Source organism: Balaenoptera physalus (assembly GCF_965194825.1).
Source record: "Balaenoptera physalus genome assembly, chromosome: 1".
NCBI classification, from domain to species: domain Eukaryota; kingdom Metazoa; phylum Chordata; class Mammalia; order Artiodactyla; family Balaenopteridae; genus Balaenoptera; species Balaenoptera physalus.
The window spans coordinates 159,365,371-159,387,058 of NC_138882.1; the positions used below are offsets into that span (position 1 = coordinate 159,365,371).

The window sequence follows — 21,688 nt, forward strand, 5'->3', positions numbered from 1 at the left end:
TAGAAAGGAAACTTTTTCTTAAGATAAATCTTAAGCAGAAACTCATTAGTTAAAACTGGTAAAAGCACAGTTGTTTGGAATATAGTGGGGAAGGGGCACTTATCCTTCCTATAGAATGTGAAAACTGATCTATAAAACAAATTTTAAAAACCACTAGACTAGGGAATTTCCTGGTGGTCCAGTGGTTAGGACTCTGTGCTTTTGCTCCCAGGGCCCAGGTTCAATCCCTGGTCAGGGAACTAAAATCCTACAAGCTGTGCAGCACAGCCAAAACAAAAAACACCACTAGGCTAGATCAGCCTGAGATAGATTCTAGCTCTGACATCTGTTGATTTCTCTGTCCGGGAACTGATAGGAGAGAAGGATAGGGGAAGACTGAGGCCAGTAAAAGCTGAACTACCTCTCACAGCTGCCCTTGAGGGATTAAGTGAAGCATTTTGGTGAGAGGCAGTACATAGGGATAGAAATAAAGGTTAAGCCTTTGCTCTTTTTTTTTTTTTAATTTATTTATTTAGTTATTTTATTTTTGGCTGTTTTGGGTTTTCGTTTCTGTGCGAGGGCTTTCTCTAGTTGCGGCAAGCAGGGGCCACTCTTCATCGCGGTGCGTGGGCCTCTCACTATCGCAGCCTCTCTTGTTGCGGAGCACAGGCTCCAGACGCACAGGCTCAGCAGTTGTGGCAGTGATTAAGAATCTGCCTGCCAACGCAGGGGACACAGGTTCGAGCCCTGGTCCGGGAAGATCCCACATGCCATGGAGCAACTAAGCCTGTGCGCCACAACTACTGAACCTGCATTCTAGAAACCATGAGCCACAACTACTGAGCCCGTGTGCCACAACTACTGAGCCCACATGCCACAACTACTGAAGCCCGCACACCTAGAGCCCGTGGTCCACAACTAGAGAAGCCACCGCACAGCAATGAAGACCCAATGCAGCCAAAAATAAATAAATAAAATTAAAAAAAGAAAAGAAAATGTCCCAGAACTGAAAGATATGAATTTACAGAATGAAAGGGCCTACTAAGGGTCCAGCCCAATGGTAAAAATAAACCCACATCATTGTGAAACTTCAGAACATCAGAGACAAAGCATCCTACCAACTTACAAAGAGAAAATAATAGGTCATATACAACTAATCAGGAACCGGAATGGCTTTGGACTTACCAGTAGCAGCAATGAAAGCTAGAAGATAATAGAACAATGCCTTCAAAATTCTGAAGGAAAATTAATTTCAACCTAGAATTCTGTACTCAAGGTAAGCGTTAATGAAGTGTGACAGTAGAATAAAGACATTTTCAGACATGAAAAGGTGTGTCCCACCAAAATGAAAAGTAAACCAAAAGGAGATAGATGAGAAACAAGAGATCCAACTCAGAATAAGGCAAAAAGAATCCATGGGGTGATGGTGAAGGCAGATCCAAAGATGACTGCTATGCATGAAGCATAAAGGGAGCAGTTAGTCCAGAGTGGAATCCAGGAAACACTTATTTAGGAAGATGAAACTGATAAAATGCCAGATATATATAAACATCTTGAAAAATTTAGACAACTGGCTAAAAGTTAGGTTTGAATTAGTAATAACATAGAACACTAACAAAAACACAACAGTTATTAACTCTGTTTTTAAAAAAAGTTGTACAAGAAAGGAGAAGGCATCAGAGTTTGCTATGTGGCTCAACTATGAAATAGAATTAACATAGTCATAATAAACATTGAGCATTGACCAAAATTATGCTATAGCTATATTGAAAGGATGAGGGTAGGAAGGGGAAAAGGGAGCAGTGGTGGGGAGAAAGGAAAGCTAAATCCTCATCTTCCATTGTGGGAAGTCTACTGACAATGCTTAAAACTGAAAAATTAAGATGTAATATAAGCATGTTATTATCTATAGACATGGAAGTAAATACTGAAATACTCAGCAAAAAGAAGTCAAAGAGTTGTCTCTGGGAAGAAGGAAATGAGTTGAGGGAACAGGGGACTACTATTTTTCATAATAAAACCGTCAGAACAATTTGCTTTAAACTTAAAGCATGTATAACTTTAACTGCAAAAAAAAAAAAAAAAGCCAGAAATTTTTCTGGTACACTGCTACCAGTGGTGTGCTGATAAATTGTTAACAACCAGTTCTCCAAAGCAAAAAATAAGTGGCCTGATTTGTAGCATTTGCCAATTCCCATGATATAAAGTTTCCCCCTATGACCAGTGATATCAGTGAACACTGATTTGGGAAGAGACGCTACGAGTCAGCTCTCCCAAGCAGGACAGGCTGGCTCCAGCACAGCACTGATATAGAAACCTGTCTCAAGTATTTCACCCTTTCATCAAACACTTAAGGACTCACTCTATGCTGAAGAATGTAGTAGGCAACTGAAGACGGAAAACTACATAAGGCTCAATCTCTTCCCTCAAGGAACTCATAAGCTATATGCAACAAGAAGTTACAAGTGCTGTGATAGAAATCTGTATGGTCACAGAAGAGGAAAGGGTCAGAGAAGACTTAATTAAGGAAATGACCCTTGAACTGAATCTTGAAAAATGAGTAGAGCCCCCCAGGCTGGAGAAAGGAATGTTCTAGATACATCAAGAATCTAAAGTGTGAGAGAGCATATCTTATTTCAGAAACAGCTCCTCATTTTGATGTTAGCTCAGATTTCACCACTTAAAAAGAGGCTCTGCTGACTACCCTCTCAGAAGAAACCTGTCCCAGCACTCCCTGTTACATCTTATTTTCTTCATTATAACATTATCACTGTCTGGCGTTATCTTGTTTACCTGTCTATCACAAGAAGATGTTAGTTTGAGAATGTAAGTACCTTATCTTTCCGTTTCACTGTTATATCCTGAAGGCCTACAGGAACTCAATAAATATTTGTTATGTGAAAGAATGGTAAACGATTCATCATGACCACAATATAGAATTCAGAAAGAAATGGATATGACAGGAGACAAGGCCCTATAGATGGACAAAAGCCAAATCATGGACTATCCTCTAAGGAGTTTAATGGGTAGTGGTAATTTAAGAGTTTAAAGAAAAGGAATAGCATGATTAAATTCCCATTTTATGAAGATCATTTTGGCTGTGGTGAGAAGGATGATCTGTAGAGGGTAAATACGGAGGCAGGAAGACTACTGAAATAATCCTGGTAAAATGGAAGAGGTCCTTAACTAACGCAATAGCAGTGGAGATGGAGAGGATAAGTAACAGGGTGGTGAAAACTGTAAAGCATGATGACTGCCTGGATATGTGAGGTGAAAGAGAGAGAAATTAAGGAAAATTCTTAGATTTCTTGCTGGAGCAATAAAGTTCCTGGTGTGCCAGTCACTAAGATAGAAATCAGTGGAGAAGGAGCAAGATTTGCAGGGTGGGAAGCAGAGAAATGACACGTTCCATCTGTGACAAGTTGAGCTCGTGGCAGGCGGCCTGACGTGCAGCACTTGCTATATAGGACTGGAGTTCGGGAAAGAAGCCTGTGCTTGAACTACAGATTGGGGGCGGTGGGCATGGAGGTGGTAACCGAATCCATGGATACAGCTGAGACCACCCAGGAACAGTGTGTGACATTGAAAGAAAAGAAACCAAGACAGAACCTTGGAGAAAGTCAGTAATTTTAGACATAAGAAAAGGAATCTAAGGAGACTGACAAGGAACGAGCAAGGAAGGAATGTAAGGGCAAAGGGAGAGGACAGTTGGCGGTGAAGCCCAGGTTTCTAGTTGGGAAAACGGTAGATGATGGTGTACTCACTGAGATGAGGAAGGGTGAGGGAGGAGCAGATTTGTGGGGAGATAAGGCTTGTGTGGGGCACATGAGATTGGAAGTACCTGTAGGACATCCAGGTGTGTGGAGGTATCTGGTAGCCAGTTTGTGAGCAGAGGTTCGGAAAAGAGGTCAGACCCAGAGACCGCTTCCTGAATCACTGTGTTCTCTAACTTATTTTCCTGTCTCCATTTTTCTTTCTCTTCCAAATCCACCCTTCCAGCATTGGTCCTGTGGATTAGAGCATGAGCTTTGGGGTCAGACTGCCAGACTGAATCCTGAGTCTGTCACTTACTAGTCATTTAGGGGATTGACTTTACCTCTTTGAGCCCGATTTTCTCATTATAAAATAGGGTAAAAACTGGGTTGCCTCATAGGTTTATTGGGAATACTAAGTGAGTTAATAGACATAAAGCACTGAGAACAGTGCTTGGCACAAAGAATGTTAGCTGTTATCATCATCATCTTCTTCTTCACTACTTTATCTCATCAGAGAGGTGACATGTTGCCAGTGTTGTCGTCCTAAAGAATATCTCTGATCATATCCATGTTCTATTCAAAAACTTTTGAAGAATCCCCATTACCTTTAGAATAAAGTTTCAGTCTTTTGGAAGAAGTTGAGTAGGATCGGTGTAAGTTCTGCTCTGTACATTTGGTAGAATTCCCCAGTGAAGCCATCTGGTCCTGGACTTTTGTTTTTAGGGAGCTTTTTTTTATTACAGATTCTATTTCATTTCTAGTGATTGGTCTGTTCAAGTTATCTATTTCTTCTTGATTCAGTTTTAGAATAAAGTTTCAACTTCAGAGTTTCTCATGTTTTTCATGATCTAGCTCCAACACTGGGTCCTGGAATGTTAGAGTGAGATGGGGCCTTAGAAATCATCCAGCTCAATTTCTGCATTTTTACAATGAATAAATCATGGCAATCCAGACTTTTTTCTTATTGTTCCTGTGCATATCCATATCCCATTCCAGATTCCTACGTAAGACTGACAGATGTCACCATTCTCTTAAAAACCAGAACTACACTTGCCTTTATCCATTTGATCACCTGGTTCTAGAGTAGCTCATGAGGCTTTGTAACTTCCACTCTGTCTCATCTTGCCTCAGACCTTCCAAGGAAGACAGTACCATAACTCTTGTTTGCTCTAATTGGTAACCTCTCCCTCCCCTCCTGTGGGTGGGCAGACAAAGGAGCAGCTCTCTAAAGCCCACTGTTAGTGTCCTGAATTGACATGAACAGACTTGGTAAGGAAACTAAGGCTCTGTAAGGAACTCCAGCTTATTTATATGAGAGAAGTTCATAGAAAGACCTAGCATAATATCCCAGAGTCAATTGCTGTTTTGGGGGAGGTATAATCTTGGATAGCCTAATAAGATTTCTAGCTGGGGAAACAGTAAAGGTTTAGATGGTGGCTGCTGCTATTTTTCCAACTAAAAAAGTTTAGGTGAAGCTATAGGCAGCCCACATGGGACTAATGACTAGGAAGGCCATTAGAGACTACCCAAACCTGCAAGTTAGCTCCTGGTGATAAGATGAGACATCTTGCATCCCATATGAAATTTTTCCCATTTAGTTTTGTTTTGTTTTGTTTTTTAATTTTTTTTTTTTAATTTTAGTTTTGGCTGTGTTGGGTCTTCATTGCTGCGCGCGGGCTTTTCTCTGGTTGCGGAGAGCGGGGGCTACTCTCATTGTGGTGCGCAGGCTTCTTGTTGTGGTGGCTTCTCTTGTTGCGAGCACGGACTCTAGGCGTGTGGGCTTCAGTAGTTGTGGCACACAGGCTCAGTAGTTGTGGCTCATGGGCTTAGTTGCTCCGTGGCATGTGGGGTCTTCCCGGACCAGGTCTTGAACCTGTGTCTCCTGCATTGGCAGGCGGATTCTTAACCACTGTGCCACCAGGGAAGCCCAGGGTCATTTAGTTTTAATTACTTATAGTAAATTTAGGAAAGGTGATTAAATTGCAGTCATGTGAGACTTGATTACCCTGATGCTATTACATCTGGACTAAATGGCACAGTAGGAGCATGAATTTGTCTAGAAAGGAGTTTCTCATATTCTTAGTCTGCTTGTCTCTGCCAGCATTGGTGAGCTGCTAAGACTTTCTGGACAGTGGCTTGGACACCCGCCCAAGGTCCTCAGGACTTAAAGGATGCTAATAGGACCGCCTTGGGGAAGGTGTGGGCAAGACTATGCAGAGAAGCCTCCTGCCTGTCTTTCTGATTTTCTACCACTTCCAATTTATATGACAGCTGATGTTCAGCAATCCAAAGTGTAGTGAAAACTTCATTGTTGAGGCTTCAGTGTCAATCCTGTGTTCTGCATCTTTGGTCCTCTGGTCCTGATTAACATCTCCTGCATTTCCTCCTAGTCCAAGGTGAATGACCCAAGCAGCAGTCTAGGGTAGCACCTTCACATGCAGGCAGGCTGGGGAACCAGGATTTCACCTGGATTTTCCGTGCTTTCTGCAGGCAGCAAGTGCAGCCCTCAAAGCCAAGCAAGATACAGTACTGCTGCTTCTCATTGTTACCCTGAGTGTCCTCTTTACCGACATTCAACTCACTGCCCTGCCCACTGAGCCCCTTACTTTTCCACTCCCCTTTATCCCTGACATTCACTGTGCCTGAATTGCCTCTCTTTAGAGATCTTTACCTGTAGAAATCCTACCCATCTTCCAAGGTCCAATATGTATTCTAACTGCTTCATGCAGTTTTCTTGAATTTTCCTAGCCAGAAATTATCTCTCCCACCTCTCTGTTCCCCGTGCGCCCATCACTTTACTTATGCTCATGTGACACTTTCTGCATCTTTCTTTTTTCCTCAACTAGACTGTAAATTCCTTAAATACAGAAATACTTCTCATATGTCTTTGTATCCCTTAACTCCCAATACTGTATTTTTTTTTTGGCTGCGTCAGGTCTTAGTTGCAGCACACAGGATCTGTCATTGCCTCGATGTGCAGGCCTCTTTCTAGTTGTGGTGGCGTGCAGGCTTCTCTCTAGTTGTGGAGTGCAGGTTTTCTCTCTCTAGTTGTGGCATGTGGGCTTCAGGACACGTGGGCTCTGTAGTTTGCAGCACGTGGGCTCTCTCATTGAGGCGCGTGAGCTCAGTAGTTGTGGCATGCGGGCCTAGTTGCCCTACGACATGTGGGATCTTAGTTCCCCGACCAGGGATCGAACCTGCGTCCCCTGCATTGGAAGGCAGATTCCTTACCACTGGACCACCAGGGAAATCCCCCCAATACTGTACTTTTTATATACTAGATACCTTGTAAGTATTTACTGAATGAAAAATAGAGATCCCTAATTTAAGCCCTCCTACTGTAACTGACTATCTGTCAAAAGAGCCCTGTCAACTTCTAGAAAAAGTCATGAAGTAAGTGCTTTACTCCTTCAAACTCACCAAAATGAAAACAAACAAAACCAGAAAAGGAAGCTTCATCTATAATAAAACTAGATAACTGCCATGTACCCATACGCAGACTAAAGAATATCTGCCAGACACAATGAAATTTAGGTCAGATCCAAAGAGAACACCGACGATCCAAAGGAGAAATGGCAAACGCCACTTTTGCAAAATCTCAAGGCACATAGAACTGAAAGAAAAAAACATCAAGGCACATAGAAGGGAGAAAACCAGGCTGGCCTCATACTTTTCTGTGACAACATTTAAGGCCAGAAGACAGTGAAACAACATTTAGAAAATTTGGAAGGAAAACAATTGTGACCTAAGAATCCTATATGGTTGAAATATAAAATCATCAGAAATACTCCAAGGCTCAGGAGACTTGTCACCCATGAACCCTCTGGAAAACTGTACTCAAAGACATAATATAGCCAAGTAAGTAATGAAACAAAATACTGACAAATGGGTAGGTTGAGTATAAAAGTGAACTCCCTTAAACATAAAATTAAGTCTGTGGCAGTTAGAGTTGAAAAAAGATCATAATTGTTCAAAGAATTCTGTCCATGTTTCTCCAGTCACACTTTTCAAAAAACCAAATTATAAAATTTTGGCAAGATCTCCTGGACTTAAGGGGCTCCTTCAGACTTTTGATTCATTCCCTACTTGGAACCGTTTGCACTAAGCCCATCTTCTTAGACTACTACAGCTTATTTCTTTTAAGATTGTTACATCCTGGGAATTCCCTGGCTGTCCAGTGGTTAGAACTCCACACTTCCACTGCCGTGGGCCTGGGTTCAATCCCTGGTCTGGTAACTAAGATCCCGCAAGCCTCACGCAGCATAGCCAAAAATAATAATAATAAATTTTTAAAAATAATATTGTTACATCTTTACTTTTATTCCCCCTGAGCCCTTTTTCTTAGCCTCTGCTTAGGGAATATAATTAGATTTCTGAGGAGGAAGACATTTTTCACTACTAAACCTTTATACAGTAAAGGGAGGCACGTAGAACTAAAAGGAAGAAATGTTCAGCCTGCTCACTGGAGTCAGTACATTTTAATCTAGAGGACCCAAGAGCAAGAGTGACCAGAGACAGGAAGAAAGTGAGATGTTTCTTCAAGTATTGTATCTCGTTACATGAATTAACCTGGATAAATCTCACAAATATGATGCTGAAGGAGAAAAAAGCAAGTTGCAGAAGGATACATAGAGAATGATAGCATTTATATATATAAAGTTTTTAAACTTTGCAAAAGAATACTATATATTGTCTACTAATATATGTAGTAAAAATGCTTATTAAGATCAATAAATACCAGAGTCAAATAGTAGTTACCTCTGGGAGGAGAAGGAGGGAAATGTGAAATAAAGAAAAATACTTTATTTTTGTATTGTTTTTTGGTGGGTACACAGGTGTTCTGTATATTCTCTGGACTTTTCCATATGCCTGAAATATCTCATTAAAAATAATACATGTTCTTCATCTAGAGGAACACCTGGACCAGGGCCTCTTGGGCCAAAATTAGGAGCCTCTGGCATCTGGAGAGATACGGGCAACTCAGCCATAATCTTTGGGCTGAAGCAGTGGGTTGGCCTAAAGCAGACCTTCAGTTACATGCCTAAAAAAGCTACGTGTATCTCCAGTTCCTTACTCTTTTCTCCCCCAAGGTTATGAGTAAGTTTAGAAAGCCTGCCAGCTAATCCCCAGAGAAGAACCTGCCTGTCCTCAGAGTTAACTAAGAAGTTTCATGGCTCTTTACCACACACTGCCAGTCAGCAGCTGAGGCAGAAGCCCGTGGCACCGTGGAGAGTCACTTACCACTGTGTAGGCTTGGGCACATTGCTTAACTTCTGTGAGCCCCACTTTTCTCTGTAAAAATTAGAATAAATACCACCATTCCTGCAGGTTTGCTAAAAGGATTAAGTTACATAACGAATATAAAGCGCTTTGTGTAGTGACTGAGCTGTACTAGACATTAGATTTATGTGAGTTCCCTTCTCTCTTGGAATAAACTGAAGAAAGTCCTAACTAAAGCCAGAGGAGGAATGAGAATTTGGAGGCACTCCTGCTTCCCAGGTGAGGGTTTCTTCCTCCTGTCATATGTTATGGTATCTTGGCAGTGATCTTACAATAAGCCTCGGTTTTTCTCATGGCCACCTCTCCACTGAAGCATTAGGGTTCTCGGGGTAATTTCTCAAGGCCTGCCGCTTTGCTTAAAATTTGACACCACCAAGAAGTGAGGACCAAAAGCCCATTAATCTTAGCCATCTCTGAGCAGCTTGTTAGAGAACACAGCCAGGCATCGGCACAGCAGAGTCCTTAGTACCAAGCTGAGAGTTAAAAGTAGGATTCAGAAACTGTAGTTCTGGCACTGGGGCCAGGTCTTTTCATGAGCTGTATAGGAAGTACCTCCCCTCCTGCTTTAAGCACTGAGGAGAAAAGGCAAAGTCTTTACTGTGGATTGGCGACCTGGAGGGGGGCTTGTTTGATATGGTAGTGTCTGTCCTTCCCCTCCAGCCTGAGCAAACACACATACTACCTGTAAAGTCCTTAACCTTGGAGTTCTTTCTGGACAAGAGGAAAGCTAAATTGGCTTAAAATTTTTCCAAAGTACCTCAGCCTTGCTAGGTGACTTGTGACTGCAACAGTGATCATGGGAAACAATTGAGAAACAAGTGGTAGAAAAGATTTCACACTCACTAAGCATTTTGTCGTCTCAAAGCCTTTCACAGATCCACTGAACAAGAGCTTCAGAAGAGCCCCCAGCTTCCCATGAATCAACCCACTTTTTCCCTATCACATCTGTAGACTCGCTAGTGGTGGTTTATTTGTCTCAGAGGGAGTTACACACAAACTGGATGAGACAAGCAATAAAGCAATATGGGAGGTTCCTGAGACCTTAATCAGACCTGTTAAACATAAGGAGAACCCAGGCTATCCATTGGTGTAGAAATTTGACCTCAGTCATTCCAGATTCTTCCTTCCAGAAACGGTTCCCACTTGTGTCCCAGATTCCAAAATAGCCATTTAGTACTGTCTAATTATGGCTGCTGGAGTTCCTGTTGGCGGTTTCTTGTTTGCTGACTATGTTTACCCCTAGCCTAACTCCAGAGCATGCTACTACTCTTAAACTACTGAGTAAGAAGCATCCCCTTTCTCCCACTTTGAAAAAAGAAATGAGACTTTTCAGTGACAAACTTGTAGCCAGTTGTAAGCCTGCTATGTCTCAGAAACCTCTGTGTCTGAGGCTTTCTATATACTTCCTTACTCTTCTCTTGGGGTGAATTTTCCCCTAGGAGCAGGAGTCACCCTAACCACTGACTGGACTGCTTTTCCTCAGGCAGAGGGCAAATTGGAAAGTGCTGGAAGGTCCCTTAATGCCCACCCACTGAGTGTATCCTGAGTCTGAGCCAAAAAACAAACTAATACTAGGACTTCCCTGGTGGTCCAGTGGTTGAGACTCCACACTTCCACTGCAGGGGGCATGGGTTCGATCCCTGGTCGGGGAACTGGGATCCCACATGCCGCATGGTGCAGCCAAAAAAAACCTAAAACTGTTTCTACCCATCTCTAGCCCACACCACAGAGGTGCTGTGGCTTTGGCCTTTTGCTGCTTTCCAACAAGCTTTAACCTTCTAGAAGAATAGAGATAAAAAAGGCTCTGGAATGCCATAAAGTGCTAAAATTCCTTTTTGGCAGTTTACTAAAGTTTTGGCATTTGGGAAGAATCTTTTTCTTTTTAATATTTATTTTATTTTATTTATTTATTTTTTGGCTGCGTCGGATCTTAGTTGCGGTACATGGGACCTTTCGTTGCGGCTTGTGGGCTTCTCCCTAGTTGTGGCGCGCGGGTTTTCTCTCTCTAGTTGTGGTGCATGGGCTCCAGAGCGCATGGGCTCTGTAGTTTGCGGCACGCGGCTCTCTAGTTGAGGCATGCAGGCTCAGTAGTGGTGCACGTGCTTAGTTGCCCCGCGGTATGTGGGATCTTAGTTCCCTGACCAGGGATTGAACCCGCATCCCCTGCATTGGAAGGTGGATTCTTTACCACTGGACCACCAGGGGAGTCCCACGGAAGAATCTTTTTTTTTAATGGCCTGTGCATGATAGTTTTAGTCCTTGGAATGGCCTCTTTTCCATCCCCCATGCCTCCTGGGTTGCTTGAGGATTTTTTTTTAGTTGGTGTTTTGTTTTGTTTAAATGGATACTCACATCCTTCCTACTCACCTCTTTCTCCCCTCCAGCTGCCCACTTCTGACTCTTTAGGGTATTAAATATTCCCTTGTTAGGGCAGAGCTCCTTCCACAGAGCCATCTTGGCTCAAAAAAACAACTAGGCAGGGCTTCCCTGGTGGCGCAGTGGTTAAGAATCCGCCTGCCAATGCAGGGGACACGGGTTCAAGCCCTGGTCCGGGAAGATCCCACATGCCGCGGAGCAACTAAGCCCGTGCGCCACAACTTCTGAGTCTGTTCTCTAGAGCCCGTGAGCCACAACTACTGAGCCCGCGTGCCACAACTACTGAAGCCCGCGTGCCTAGAGTCCGTGCTCCGCAACGAGAGAAGCCACCGCAATGAGAAGCCTGTGCGCCGTAACCAAGAGTAGCCTCCGCTCGCCACAACTAGAGAAAGCCTGCACGCAGCAAAGAAGACGCAACACAGACAAAAATAAATAAATAAAATAAATTTAAAAAAAACAAACAAACTAGGCAGTCCCAGGCTTCCTCTAGCCTTTTCTCCCCTTAATTTCTTTCTTTCCTTTTTTTTTTTTTTTTAACCTTATTTATTTGGTTGTGCCAGGGCTCCTTAGTTGTGGCTTGCTGGCTTCTTAGTTGTGGCATGCAAGCTCTTAGTTGTGGCATGATGTGGGATCTGGTTCCCTGACCAGGAATCGAACCCAGGCCCCCTGCATTGGCAGTGTGGAGTCTTAACCACTGCACCACCAAGGAAGTCCCCCCTTAATTTCTTTGTATGGCATTATGATTAAATGTATGAATTCTGGAGTCAGGCAGACTTAGTTTTGAAATTGCTACTTGGCAGTTACATGGTTTTAGGTAAATGGTTTAACTTCTCTTAATCTGTTACCTCATCTGTAAAATTTGGTTATTTTTACTACATCAGAGGTAAAAATGGTACTTCCAGAATGATTTAGGAATGTCCCAGATGATTTTACTGATGAAATGGCTGGATTTGTAAGTCACTCCTGTAATGTATATAGAATATTTAGCACAGTACCTGGCCTGAGGTAGGTATGCAATAAATGCTAGTGAAGGTTTTCAAAAGGACTTTTCCCCTACCCACCAGTCCTCAGAAGCCAAGAAGATGCTTTATTAAACACATTCAAATGCTAAGAGCCAGTGGAGCTACTCTTGAGACTGTGGCTTTTATGAGTAATCTTTTATGTAGAATGGAGTTGGTTTAAAAAGCATCCTTTTTTTTCTAAACGAGTATGGTTTTGATTAACCAGGGTCTATGATGAGAGCTGTGGGGCACCCACTGTTTCCATAGCTGATCTCCTGGGAAGATTCATGGGATCTGAGCCTGCAGTGAAATTTGGTATATATTCCCAGATGAGAGACAGGAGCAATGGATCAGCCCAGGGACCAGGGCCAGCTTCCACCCCCAGACCAAAGGAAGAGAGATTGGATGGAATTTAGACCTCCCAGTCTGGGGTGCCTAAAGAACTGAAGGCAGACTGGTTGCTCTTTTCAGGCTTTGGGGGAATATCATGATGAGCATATACAAACTCTGATCTTCTCTAAAGCCCAGTCCTCTCCTGGCCCAGCTGAGACATTCTGTCTTCTAATGATAAGCTTGTAGCCATTAACTGGACTGGCCAGCTAGTCCTAGCATATGGGGGAGCCAGAACCCCCAACCCATAGTGACAAGGATAGTGATGAGAGCCATGGACACTCCCTAACTTGGTTACTGTGTTACAGAAGCAACATCCAGGGCAGCGTCATCTGCAACAATGCTGTAATCGAGAAGGGAGCAGACATCAAGAACTGCCTAATTGGAAGCAGCCAGAGGATTGAAGCCAAAGGTAAACCAGAAACCAAATTACAATCACAGGTGCCATTTTTTACATATCACAGTAGCACAGATAATGCTCAGTGCTGGTGAGAACTGGGGAGCAAGCATATGCATACACGTCAGGTGAGAACATAAATTGATAGAGCTGTCTTAGGAGGGGATTGACATCACTGTCAAATTTTTTAACTTTGACTTTACAGTTCCATTTTTAAGAATTTATCTTGTTAGATAAGCTCATATATATTTATGCAGCCTTACTACCAAAAAATTGAAAACATAGCAGAAAGATCTGATGACCCAGATTGGCACCAGTACATTACAGTGGCTGTTAGGCATAAGAGAGAAGGGCCAGTGATCCAACAAAGGCTCTGGAACTAGCTCTGGCCTCCTGCAGTCCTTGACTACCTCATCTGACCTGATAGTTAAGAGAGAGAGTCCCATAGATTCTTGGCCTGGAAGAAGGCTAGCAGCTTCTTCAGAAGCCATTTTCTCAGAGCCATCCTCAGCTGCTTAGCGATGACGCTGTGAGCTTTACTGTTAGCTAGCTCTGCGCTGTAGCTGTAGAAAGACTGTATAGTGCTTGAGAGACATGCAGACATCAGGATTTCCCTGCTGGGCTGGTCAAATTTGAATGGTCCATAATTTGGCTGGGTATTTTTAACCAAATAGTAGACAAAGCTCAAGATCAGTAAGGATGGCTCATTCCTTTTCAGATTATTCCTAAACCTAAAATAGGACGGGATAGGGGAGTTGCTGAAGGAACTAAACCCACCAATTCTGAATTGGTGTAAGCCACATCATTTTCCTTCTCCCAGTAAGTAGAGGCCTTCTTCAGTTTTTTCTCCTTCCCTTTTTTAAAGTTGTATACTTCCCTTGTGAGCCTTAGACTCAAACAGACCTGGGTTCAGATCTCAGCTGTGCAACTCACTGGACGTGCACCAGGTTAAGTTTTTAATTTCTTGGCCTCAGATTTTTGAAACTAGAAAAATTGAGACAATAATACCTATCTTGGAGGATTGTTGTGAGAATTAAATACAGTTAAATGTTGTGAGGAGTACACACAGCTTCTGGAGCATACCAGGGGACTTACAGCTCCAGATACTCACCATGCTCTTGTGCCTCTCCATGCCTTTGCACATGCCCCCTCTCTCTGGAATTCTTGATGACTCTGCCCAAGTGCTTTCTCTATAGAACCTTCCCTGACTCTTCCCATGATTCCCCACAGTCAAAATGAGCATTCCTTCCTCCTCTGCTCCTTTTTCAATACCTTTATTAAAGTACATACACAAGTTATGGCTATTATTTATGAATCTACCTTCCCTACTAGACTGAGATCCTCAGGCCAAGGATTGACTTATTTCAATATGTATCCCTAGCTCTCAGAACAGGTCCTGGTTTATCGTAGATAGTGGGAATGGGAGAGATGAGTGAATGAATTTTGGATGCATAAAGGGAATTTGGGGGCATTTCAGGGCAGAGAATTCGGGTTCCAAGAAAGGCATTTGTGAGATAGTTGCAATTACCATGAAATCTCTTCTGGCTTTTCTTCTAAACTTATGCTGATGGAAGAACCACATACAACACCGATAAATGAACTGGGGAGATGTGGCCTTGGCCTGAAACCACCCTTCAGCCTTTTTCTTCACTTGAGACTAGATGCAGCTCTCCTCTTCATTGCCTTTCTTCTCACATTTCAAGTGCTTTCTTCTTCTACGTATGAGAATTGTCATTTCTAAGAGGCCTTTCCTGGGTGTCACTAGTTTACCAATAACGTTCTTTGTTATAAGCATCATAAACTAATAACTCTGGCTGATTTAAGCTGATAAAGAATTCATTGTAAAGGTAGGTAGCTCACAGCTCTAAGATAGTTGCAGAATCAAGCTTAGAAAATGGGTTACAGCCAAGATTTACACTCCAAATCATTCTGGTGAGGACACTGCTGCCATCCTTGCTGAACACTGGTTATCACAGTTGGCAGTGCTACTCCAGCCGCCGAGCAGGTGGATTCTCTCTGGTTCCTACTTTTTTGTGTGGTGGCCCAGCCCAAGGTTTGTGGTGGCTGCATTAACAGGTCAAGCCTAGATCCTATACCCATGCCCTAGCTACAGGGAAGGCTGGCATTTTTAGTTCAGTTAGTAGGAGACAAACTCCACCCGGTGTCTCACCAGAGAACCTTTGAACAGGAGTGTTGGTCAGCAGCGGTGCCCCAGCTATTGGTACTTTCTGCTGTGATCCCGTGCCAGCTGAGAGTATTAGCTTAGGTGAGAGGGCTGAGACACCAGCTTGAACTCCAGCACAGGAGGCATGGATGGCCCTGCCCTCCTAGAGCGCCACCGGCCTACAGCTATTGTTTACAGCTTTAAAATGTTCTCACATGCATTGTCTTATTGGATTCTCGTAAAAGCCATCTAAGGTAGGGATTCATTATGGACCCATTTGGTGAAGTGGAAACTGAGACTCTGAAAGGTTGAAATTTACCCAAGGTCATAGCTAGTACCTGACAAAACTGGGTCTTCAGCCTGAACTATTGACAGCCTCCAAAAAGACCAGAAGAAGAAGCCATTCCTGGCTTGTCTAGCAGAATTTGGTCATTGATACCCTTTTTCTCCCTTTAGTCCATCTTTCTCAGACCAATAGGAAAAATATTTTTGGCCTCCATATTATGGCTCTTACTCTCCTCAGGAACGTCAGGTCTTAGCTCTTTCTCCTGCTCAGCATACCAGTTCACCCAGGCCTACCCTTGGCTTGCAGAGAAACTTGTTTTTTGAGCATCTGAGGCCTGTTGGTTGTTTCTTAAAAATAGGATTCAGAACACCAGCCTTTTCTCTGACTCCATGGAAGGCCTTGGAAGGGATCCCCAGAGCTTCAAAAGCAGCCGATCAGCTGGTCTGTGGGGCTGCTTTCTTACCCCATCCCCTCCCCTGTCTCCTCATTGCATTTCTCATTTCTCTCTCCTGTTTTGTTCTCTTCCATTTGGGTTTATGGCCCCACACCATGTTTCTTCCACCACCTTCTTGCCTCTTTGTCTTTGTAAATTATCTCCTGCTCAGCAAAAAGTAGAAACATCCCCTAGTGCTTTTCTTCTTTCAGTCCCTCCTGGAGCCAGGAGCTGCTTCCTTTTGTTGTTTTTACTGGCATATTTGAATGAGTGAACTCCATTTGCCACTGCCCTAGGGTGTCCCTCCTTTCTTATTTGCTGGAACCTGGAAACTCACAGTTTCTGCTTGTTCTTCTCCCCACTTCCAGCAAAGTAATGGTGCTCCTTTCTTTTACTTTGCAAGGACCCCTCTTCATTCTGTGTGCAGAATGCATGAATGTCAACTGAATGCCAGTATTGAGGCACATCTCCCATCAGGGAGTGTAGGGATGTGCCAGCCAAACCCCTAGGAGGTCACAGGCTGCAGCGTCTCCTGGGCTTTCTGGCTCTAACTACATGCCCTCTCCTTAACGGTCCTGAAGGAGAGATGGCCAGGGAAGTCATCTGGACTTTAAACTGGAGAACCCCAACATTTCTTGCTCTGTCCTCTATGCTAGAGGGACCAATGTGTCCAGCACAGTAGTCAGTGCCTTCCTGCCACAGGTACTCCTGGCCAGTCACCTGTTCCCACTATCACTTTTCTATTTTTTTTTTTTTTTTAATATTTATTTACTTATTTATTTTGGCTGTGCCGGGTCTTAGTTGCTGCACGCGGGATCTTCGTTGCGGCATGCGGGATCTTTAGTTGCAGCATGCAGGCTCATAGGTGCCACATGTGAGCTTCTTAGTTGTGGCATGCGGACTTCTTGGTTGCGGCATGCAAACTCTTAGTTGCGGCATGCATACAGGATCTAGTTCCCTGACCAGGGATCAAACCCAGGCCCCCTGCATTGGGAGCGTGGAGTCTTACCCACTGGACCACCAGGGAAGTCCCCACTATCACTTTTCTTTGAGGCTGAGCCACATTGAGAATGCAAATTCCAAACCATCAGTGCAGCAATCAAGACCTGTTAACTATGGATGGCCCAGACAAACATCAACTCAGGTCCTCACTAGCAAAGAGTCAGGAGATGGCAAAGTCCCCAGTCAGTCTTCCTCCCATGGAGGGATTTCAGGAAAAAACATTCATCCTCAGAAGCAATGCCGTCCCCTCTCCAAATCCGAGTCATTTGCATGCCACAGAGTCACCACATCCATAGCAGTCTTCCACACCAAAAATGGGACTATCGTAACCCAGCGTAGGCCCCTCTGCCCTTTTTTAGCACTACCAGGAGAACAAGGCATTTTCTAACAATTCTGGCTTTACTGACCCCACCCAGCATGCTCAGTTAATGAGATTATCTCTGGCAAAAATCCTGGCAGCCAAGTTTGACCTCCTGCTCAAGCCAACTGAAAAGCCACAGCCAACAAAGTCAAAACCTGGGAAACTAATTGGACATTTCATCTGAGTCTTTTATTACTGTCAGTGAGAGAACTTGGATCTCTTCCCTGGTCCCACAGTGATCAGTCCTTTGGCTGTGAAAGTAGACCTGATGGGTGCATAGGTCAAGTCCTGGCCAGCAGGAGTCCTCCCAGCTTCCCAACAGTGCAGCTTTTCATATGTGACTTGTCATTCCCTTCTACCTCAACTGGTTTTTTTCCCAACTTACTTTCCTCCCTTGTACTCTTCCCTTTAGGATCTTTCCCGACCTGATTCCAGCCCAGAACTTTTCCAGTGTGTTTATCGGAACCTGCTTCCAGCCCTGGCCAAGCAGAACTAGTACTGCTTGCTTTTCCCCTTCAGGTTTCCTCCACCTTACTGAATCTCCATAAAAATACATCTTCCCCCAAAATGCCAGATACAGTCTTCCTCCCCTGAGTCCCAGTGAGCAAACCAGAGATGGTGCAGGTATTTATTTGGAGCCTAGCAGAGCAGAAGAAGGTGTTGTTTGCCTCAGCCTAACCCCTTATTAACCCCTCTGGTCTGGAGCACTGAGGACCAAGAAGTGTTAATGAAACTGGCACTGTCTTCAGAACATTCCAGTGTCCCTGGAAACTAGGAAGAGACTGGGTGAAGGAAGAGCAAATGTCAGAGTCTGGTTATGAGATGATGTGGCTAACTGATGGCTACAGAGGGATAAAGGGCAAAGAGGAGCTTTTGGAGGTGCCCTGGGAAGCTAGCCAGAGAAGCGTTTCCTTTGTTCTTTTCTGGTCAGTCTTACCTCAAGGTAGAGCCTGATTGACAGTCACACTCCAGGACCGGCCCCAGGCCTAGGGAATTTAGCAGCCTGAGCACTGTCTGGGCCTCCCTCCCATTCCTCTCAGTGAAGGAAGCAGATGGCTATGAAGTATAAAAAGAATACCTCCTAGGGCAGGAGTACACAGGCCAGACGCAGCCACATCCTGTAACTTCCGTTTAATACTCATCAAGGCTCTTTACATCAATTATCTTACTGAATCCCCACAACTTTGTGAGGAAACTAAAGCCCAAAGACATGAAATAATTTGCTCAGAGTTAAATTACCAATAGAATTCAAATCTCTATGGCTCAGAGCTCTCCTATTCTGCACTGTCACCTTTTCTTGTCACATGAGATTGCCTCTGTCAAATACAGTGCTGAAACAAGAAACTGTGAAAGGCCTAGACCTTGGTTTCTCTTCCTACTGGAGAACATTAGAGAAATAGGCCCGAAGATGCTCTAGACCCACTAGGACCTTTGCTGTAACACACCGGATGTGTCAGTTATATTCTCTTTGACAAGGGGATTGGAGGCCTTCTCCTCCATACATGCTCCTTTTCCCACTTCTCTACCCTCACATAACCCCCAAAACACACACACCTTCAACAAACAATTACCGCCTATCTTCTAGGCTCTGGGAGGCTAGGGGTGTAAAGATGAGTAAGACTTGCCTCTTGCTGTCCAGCTGCTCACAGTCTATTATAGAGACACAGATGAGTAAAGAAATAAGTACAGTAAAGTTTCACGGGTATGATGGTAGAAGACTGTCAGGGTTAATTAAGGACAGAAGAGAGAAATTGGTCAGTTCCTGGCACAAGGATCGGGAACGCCATCTCAAAGGAGAGAATTTAGGCTAAATCTTAAAATTGTTGGCTATTTACCAAATATACAAAAGGGAAGAACCTCTCAAGCAAAGGGGAACCATGTAAACAGGCACCTGACGGCAAAAAACAATCTTATATGTTGGGAATTGAAAATCATTTGGAAAATCTAGAATATAGTGTATAAGGGAGATATAGCAAGAAACAAAACTGGAAAGGTGGATAGAACAGAGGACATGTCTGAAATCTCAAAGTCTCCAAAGCTTCAGTCAGAAACCCCCTTTCTACTGACAGAGCAGAAGTAGGCTCCAGGCTGTGGGCAGTATGAACAGAACAAAACATCTCTTACTATCAAACTTGGTCCCATCATTAACGATCTTCATTTTGCTGCACCAAACCCTTCTGAGGCTGAAGTAGAGCCTCAGGAAAGTCAGAGTTTCTGTCTCACCTATCAGGGTCACTGTCAAGCCCCCAAGTGTGGCAAGAAAGGTGTTGGACCTTTAGAAGCCAAGCTAACCCAGAAGGAATCCATTTTCAGCCAGGTGGTCAGCCTTTTCTGTCTGAGCCAATAGAACAGTGAAAGCTCTCCTGCCTCCTACATCTGCTCCATACCTCCAGGGAACAAGCAGACAGCATGCTCCTGGTTTCCCCTACCCCTTCCAGACCATTGGTTCACTGCCTCCTTTCTATAGCTCTTACTCCTTGAAAGCTAACCCTCTTCTTAGCTTTCACCCCATCATTGGTAAGCTTCCAGGGCACTCCCCTAAATATATTGAGGGTTCACAGTCTTCCCCTTTCCTCCCTCTCTTTTTCCAAACATCTTGGACAACTTAAACATACTCATCACTGAACCATCCAGCCCCTCAGCTTCACCATTCCCCGACCTTCTCCACCAGCCTTCACTCCCTTACAACTTTAGCTCTCCACTTACATAACCATACCCTATCCCTCTCATTACCCCAAACCTCTGAAATCTTTCATGTGCCTGTAGCTGTGCTAGACACTGGGGTGTGATCATAAATCCACTGCCCCTGCCCTCAAGATTCTTACAGTGAAGTAGAGATAGAGATATACATCAGGTAGAGTGTTTTCAGAGAGCAGGAAATGGACAGTTTGGAAGGGAAGGCATCACATAGTGGAGGTGCTTGATTAGGGCATTTAGGGTGAGTAGGGAGGGGAAGAAAGGCATTCTAGGCAGAGGGAACAGCATGTACTAAGGTCTAGAGCTGTAAAATAACATGGCTTCTAGGTACAAATGGAGAGTGATGGAAGATAAAGCTGGAGAGGTAGGCAAAGGTCAGGTCATAGAGGGCCTTATGAGTTTGGACTTTATAAAAATAATAACGACCACTGTTTGTCAAACACTCAATGATTCTTTAACTCATTGAATCCTCACAATAACCTGTCGAGTATGTGGTATTATTTACATGTGACATATGAGGCATCTCCCTTTCTCCTTTGAATATCTCCATTTAACTATTTAGTCTCTTTTCTTCTCACTATTTTCCCCCATTCCCTATCCTCTGGCCACACTAGTTTTTCACATTCCTCTTTCTTACATCTTTATGTCTTTGCTCATGTTGTTCTAACAGCCTGGAATACCTTCCCCTTGATATACTGCCTGAAAAAACTCTATCATTCTTTATGACTCAGTTCCAGTCCCCCTCCTGTGTGAAGTCTCCTGAAAGCCAGGTGTATAGAGAGTCAGTCCCCTCCTCCTGTGTGGGAAGATGCTGTCTCTTCCAAAGTCCTTTCGACAAGTTGTATTCCCAAGAGCTTCTAAAGAACAGAGCCACATAGGAGAGGAATGAATGTTTATGAACACAGAATGAGAAGTAATTGGGTTTGAAATGACATATTTGGCTGCCATTTCTTAAACAATCTTTTCTTTTTCTTTTATAGCCAAACGAGTGAACGAGGTGATCGTGGGGAATGACCAGCTCATGGAGATCTGAGTTCTGAGCAAGTCAGACTCCTTCCTCTTGGCCCCCAGAACTACAGATGTTGGCTGGCCCACCTGTTTGACTCTGTATTTATTTCCCAATAAAAGAAGGGCTCCCAAAGTCATGCTGGAGACTTAGGGAGTAGTCCCAAGCTCCACATCAAATGGGCTCCAAAGATACACAGTGTGTGTTCATGTTGTAGAGACCATCTGGAGCTGGCATGTGGAACGATGGCCTAGCTCTTGTACACCGAGGTTATCAGGCAGGGGCAGCAGCTGTCCAGTGGTGAAGTTCCTAGGAGGGCTACTTTCTGACTGGCTGGCCCAGCCTAGTCCTTAAAAGCATCTCCCACCTGAAAGGACCTGGGGGTACTTCAGTCCCTGACCCTAATCAGGCTTTCTAGACCCATAGGCCTAGCTGCTGCCATTGCGACCTCTGCATATGATGTTCCCTCTACAGCTGTCAATTTGGGCAGCCTGGCCCCTGAACCTCAGTCCAGGACTTACTACTCTGCTCTCATACCTACCACATAGATTCCTGGCCCCT

At 44.0% G+C, this 21,688-nt stretch overlaps 2 protein-coding genes across 6 annotated transcripts in view; one reads left to right on the plus strand and one right to left on the minus strand.

Annotated features, from left to right (window-relative positions):
* EIF2B3 (eukaryotic translation initiation factor 2B subunit gamma) overlaps window positions 1-21,321 on the plus strand; it is a 153,397-nt gene extending 132,076 nt beyond the window's left edge. For all 3 annotated transcript variants that reach the window (XM_082455413.1, XM_082455414.1, XM_082455415.1), the window contains 2 exons: window positions 13,090-13,193; window positions 21,102-21,321. In XM_082455413.1, coding sequence (XP_082311539.1) covers window positions 13,090-13,193; window positions 21,102-21,154 — 157 coding nt within the window. In that variant the 3' untranslated portion in view covers window positions 21,155-21,321. The remainder of the gene's footprint in view (window positions 1-13,089; window positions 13,194-21,101) is intronic.
* The window catches only part of BTBD19 (BTB domain containing 19), an 89,748-nt gene that overhangs the window by 33,135 nt on the left and 34,925 nt on the right, over window positions 1-21,688 (minus strand). The window lies entirely within an intron of this gene.